This window comes from Chlamydotis macqueenii, chromosome 25, assembly GCF_036417535.1.
Source record: "Chlamydotis macqueenii isolate bChlMac1 chromosome 25, bChlMac1.mat, whole genome shotgun sequence".
NCBI classification, from domain to species: Eukaryota; Metazoa; Chordata; class Aves; order Otidiformes; family Otididae; genus Chlamydotis; species Chlamydotis macqueenii.
Genome location: NC_141580.1, coordinates 1,796,005 through 1,801,284, shown reverse-complemented (window position 1 = coordinate 1,801,284; position 5,280 = coordinate 1,796,005). Strand labels below are relative to the sequence as shown.

General features: G+C 60.5%; 1 protein-coding gene across 1 annotated transcript; it reads right to left on the bottom strand.

The window, feature by feature from the left end:
• Positions 1-2,931: 2,931 nt before the first annotated feature.
• Positions 2,932-4,861, bottom strand: NXPH3 (neurexophilin 3). The gene is made up of 2 exons (XM_086766750.1): positions 4,737-4,861; positions 2,932-3,663 (listed from the first exon to the last, which is right to left on the bottom strand). Exons 1-2 carry the CDS (start codon positions 4,791-4,793, stop codon positions 2,932-2,934), a joined length of 789 nt encoding a protein of 262 aa, XP_086622876.1. The 5' UTR covers positions 4,794-4,861.
• Positions 4,862-5,280: the final 419 nt, after the last annotated feature.

Below are 5,280 nucleotides of genomic sequence, written 5' to 3'. Positions count from 1 at the left end.
AATGAGTGCGATTAATGGCTGGGGGCTGCTGGGGGGAGCGTGGAGCGGGCTGCTCTGGGAAGCCGGTTTCTAAATGTGCAGAAGCAAGGTTAGCTCGGCTGGGAGGCTCATGAAATTTAAATTAGGAGGATTTTGTGGGGAAGAGGACAAAGTATTAACAAAGTGAAGAGAGCTAATTACTGGAGATGGAGAACATTCGCTGTGCCGTTGTAGACGGCAGCCGTAAGTAGTTCCCATCAGGGCTTTTCCTGCTTTGGAGACAAAGAGATCGGCCGTCCACCGAGTTCTCGGGGACGATAAGGGGCTGCGTTTTATAAACGGAGATAGGCTCTAATTGCCCAAATGCCTGCGAACGCTTCTGTGGCACTCGGCTGAACCCTGGTGTCACGGAGGATTTTTGAAGTCTGCTTTCCACAGTCATTACGTGCTGCTTCATTTCTAATGAAGTTTGCAACTCGTGGAACTTCATTTGGATAAATTCTCGCTCCCCCTGCCCCCAAATCTATTTTATGTCCATCTGCTAATGGGGAAGGAAATGAAACCTCGGTTCCCTGTGTGGTATCGCAGCAGAGGCAGTGCGGGGATTTAACTCCTCCGCTCGAGAGGCAGGAGCGGCGCCGCGGCCAACCTCCGCCGTGCAACGCAGCGGGAGCGGCGCCCCGCAGACAAACCGTCATCAGCCGTAACCGAACGCGTGGTGCACCTTGGCTTGGTCCCTGCCGAGGGAAATCCTGCCGGGTGCGCCAGTGCAAAGGCTCGGCCGCGCAGCTGGGGTAGCAGGGGGCGAGCGGGGTGGTGGATTTAGGGTGTGGGGATTTTTTTTTTTTTCCCCTCTTGTGTTGTTTGCCCTCCAGCTCAGTGAAATCCTTCTTTTCTGAGCACGGGTTGTGACTCCGCTTGCAGGAATCCTCTTCTCCCCAGCCCAAATAATGGCCCGGCCTGGTCTCCTAGTAACTGCGGCTGCCACATCCCTTTCGACTACGGCGCATCCTTTGTAGCCCGGCTCTCTGCTCCCGCTGCCTGCGCTGCTTCTTCAAATGGCAATTGTCTGAGATTCCTCCAAATGAGCAACTTCTGTGCGCGGTGGTTTTGTTTGGTTGGGCTGTGCTGGCAGGGAGGGGTTGAACCTGTCTTTTTGTGTTTCTTCCTTAGAGCAAGCGCCAACCCTCGGGGCCCGTACTGCTGTGAGGCAGCTCGTGGTGGGGGTTCCCCCCCCCCCCCGCCCCAGTACCAAATGTTCCTCCTGTTCTTTTCTGAAGCAGAACTCTCAGAGCGTTTTAAACTTTCTCTTCTCGGAGTAAAAGTCTTCTCATTGATTATCGCGCTAAAAGGCTTTCTTTGCTCGATATCTTTTGGAAGCGGCCTCTCTCCTGATGTAAAAAGCGCACGCAATGAAACTTCGCCGGCAGCCAGCAAACCTCTCTCCCAGCCGTAGAGAAGGAATTTGACTTGGGAAGGGTGAAGCATGAAACCTGCTCCGGCGGGAATACCCGCCTCGTAACTCTGCGGGGGTCTTGTTGGAGTAAGGGGATTTTTGGAGCTGCCCGGGTGCCCTGGATATGGGGAGGTTTGGGGCGAAAGGAAGGGCTGGCGGGGGGAAAGCTGCTTTTTTTGGTCTTCTCTGTAGAGGGGAACATGCCCACAGCAGTGGGAGCCTGGAGCTGGGATGCATGGGGAGGGGAGGGGGTTGGGAGCACCCGTCGGTGGTGCAGGATGAGCCCCAGCATCCGGGTGACAATCCGAGTCCTGGCAGGCTCCAAAGCCGGACCCGACACCCGGTTACCAAAATCAGCGGGTTCAGACGCGTCCGAGCCGAGCTGAATTTGGGCAGGGGCAAGGCTGTGCCCTGTGCCTCAGTCACGGCCCCGCCAGTTTGTTTTCCTTCTCCCCCGAGAAGACTGAGATCGCTCTCAGTAAAAACACTTGACCTGCCTTGGTGCCACTGGGAAAACTTTATTCTTTCTCAAGGACAGCGTGGTTGGGTTGGTTTGTTGTTTTTTTTTTTTTTTCCTTCAAGGTAAATTAAACGCTACAGCCAGGGCTCCACTTTGCGCACACCAAGGAACGGCAGCGCTTGGAGCTGGGTGGGAGCGGGCGCGGGTGGGAGCGGGCGCTGGGGAGCCGGCGGCGAGCCGGAGCACGGGTGAGATGAAGGGGAAAGGCATGAATCACCGCGTGCCAGGGGAAACACATGAATCATACATTGTGTCAGCAGATGTGACAGATCCACCAGGATTTCTCTACCTGCGGAGCCACGGTTTCAAGTCCCCGAAATCCCGCTGCGCCGTGCAGCCTGGTGCGGGCCGTGCTGGGGTGGCGCCCGGGAAGGTCCCTCCCTGCCCTCTCGCCCGTCCCGGCTCCTCGCTTCCATCCCGCCAGCCCTTTGCGTCCCGACGCGGGGAAACTCGGCTCCGGCTCCCGCCGCTTGCAGAACTCGGACGCGGGGAAGATGATGCGGCTGCCTATGGGTGCCGTACAGCCCCGGGGGGCAGCAGGAGCCTTTCTCCCCCCTGAGCTCTTCCCCTGGCCCCAGGCCAGCCCGCGTTTGGAGCCCTCTTTGCCTGCTCGCCAACCTTTGAGGACCATCTGGCCTAGATCCAAGCAAATCCATTGTTGCACTGCGTAACACAAGTCCTGATTGTGGTTTACGTCCTATTTTCCGTATCCTACATTCAGACCCTGCCCTCGCGTACCAGTCTCTAAAGACCGCGGATCCAGGCCAGGTTTAGCGATACCGGTACCCCACAGCCTAAAATTCCTTCTCTTGACACTGGAGCTTTTGCGGAAAATGGAAAATCCTCCTCTTCCTTCCTCACTTCTGGGTTCTAGGGACCACCACACTCCCGCCCTCGCTTACAAAACCGTCCCCATCCCTCCCCCCGCCCCCCCAGCACCCGCTCGTCACCGAGGCGTCCTGCGATGGGCAGAGAGTCATCCCGAGGGGTAGTAGGGTGCATCGCTGTGGTAGTTGTAGTCGGGACACACTTTCTGCACCAGCCTGTAGTCTGTGCTGTAGAAGGTGATGTAGATGCAGATGATCTTAAAGGGCTTCGAGCAGACCCAGGAGACGTGGCTTTGGGTGTGCTCGTGGTAGCAGGTCTTAGATGGGTCGTAAGTGCAGAGCGTGGTCTTCTTGGAACGATCCACTTTCTCGTACTCCACGCGGCAGTTGAAGATTTTGGATTCTTTGGCCTCAATGAAGATCTGTTGCTCCAGGTCAAACTCCACTGCCTTGGTGGGGGGGACGAGGCTGACGGAGATGTTCCCTTGCCCGGTAGAGTTGTGTCGGAAGAAGACGTTGACTGTGCCGTTGCCGTGATCGACCACCTTTCCCGTGATCAAGAGGTTCAACTTCACTGTCTTGATATTGGAATAGAAATCTCCCCAGCCAAAAATTTTTTTAAGCTTGCCTGAGGCTGGCCCCAAGTCCCTTTGTCCTCTGGGGTGTGGAGCATGGTCCCGCTGGGACAGGTTGTCCAGGATATCCCATAACTCCTGCGAGCTGCTCGCCAGCTCCAGGAGGGTGGTGTTCTGCAGCAAGGTTGGAGTTAACAGGGACTTCGGAGAGAGGAGCCCTCTCGTCTTCTGAGCTTGAGCTCTCTCCTGGGTCTTGGGTTCACGTTGCTCTGCACCATCCCCTGGCTCTCCTTGGCCACAGATCACCTGAACATAGCGATGGTGGAGAGTGAGAGGTGGGTGATGGTGCCTGCCCCCCCACTTGCCCAGTCTCGCTCTCCAGAGCCACCCCACTTCTCCAGACATGACCCCTCATCCTCTTTCCTGTCCTTGCTTTCCTTATTTCCCTTTTCTCCTGCCTTTCCTCTCTGCCTCTCTCCGTAGCCCACGTTTCCCTTCTGACAGCACTTGCCCCTGCTCTCACTCTCCTCTGACGGTTGCTCAGGAGATGGGTGAAGGCAGCCGGGACGTGCGTTTTGTTCCCCGATGGTACAGCCCGGCAGCGGCACCTCTCTTGGGGCAGAGCACTCGCGGATGCTGGGGAGAGGGTGCTCCGGGGCAGGATGCACACCCGTGACGAGGGTGCCCGCCGCGTGGCCTTCGCACCGCGCTCGCTGCTGGCACCACGGCCCGAGGACCCCTCTTCTGACCCCCAAACCGTGCCGTGGGCCGGCAGAGAGCCGGAGCGGGGAGCAGCGGGGCAGCACGAGGGACGGCGAAGCGCAGGGGTGAGTTGTCACCCCGGAGTGACACCCTTCGCCCCCGACAGCTGCGCGCGGGTCCTCTGCCGGCACTGGGCTCTGCCAGCCACCAGCCCTGGGCCCCAAAAAAAAAGCACAGGTGGGGGCTGGGGGGCCGCCTGGCTGGGGGCACCCAGCGGGCTGGGGTGCCGCAGCCCCATCACCCGCGGGTCCCAGGGGTGCGAGGGGCTCACCGGGCAGAGAAGGCGACGGGGAAGCGGGGGGCGAGGTCGGCTTGTGCGGAGCTGAGCCCCGGCTGGGGGGTACGGGCAAGCTGGCCCCAGCAGCCCCACCGGGACTGCTCTGCTGGGGGGGCTGCAGATTTTTAGGGTGATCGGGAGACACGTTTATCGTCAGCCCTGCCCACCCTGCCCTCTGCCACCCTGCAAAATAACAGAAGTTTTGGGATGCTTGTTTTTCTCAGGGGATGGGGATGGAGTTGGGGGGGATAAATCGCGTCGGGAAACGTTCCCGGCTGTCAAGCCCCCCCGTCCCTTCGGCAGCACGACCCCTCCAGCCCCCCCCATCCCCAGCGCTCACCAGCAGAGAGATGCTGCCCTGGATGAGGAGGACGATGCAGCTCCGAGGAAGATGCATTTTCCAGCCGGTACCGCCCGCCTTCGCCGTGCCTCGGATTTGGAGAGGGGTCGGGTGCGTTTGGGGGGTTTTTTTCCCCCCTCTTCCCTTCCCTTCTTCTCAAGCGAGGACGCCAGCTCGGGGAAGGGGCTGTCCCCCCTTTATAGGCCGGCTCCGGCCCCCCCCCGGCCCATGGTGGCTCCGGCTGCTCCCGCCCCGCCGGTGCCGCTCCCTGCCCGCTCCGCTCCCCGCCGGGGCCGCGGGGAAACTCCGCTCCGGCCCCCCCCGCGCCCTCCCCCGCCAGGGCTCCCGCTTAACCCTTCGCTGCCCGCGCCCCTCGCACCAGCCCGGGGGGCGGGGGGGGGGAGGTCCCGGGGGGCTCGGGGTGGGCGGGGGGACATCGTGCGTCCCAGGGAGGAGCATCCCGGGCTGGCGGTGGGAACCGGGGTGAAGGGGGCGAACTGGGGTGGGAGGCCGGCTGGGGGGGGGGGCACCCCCACTTACAAAC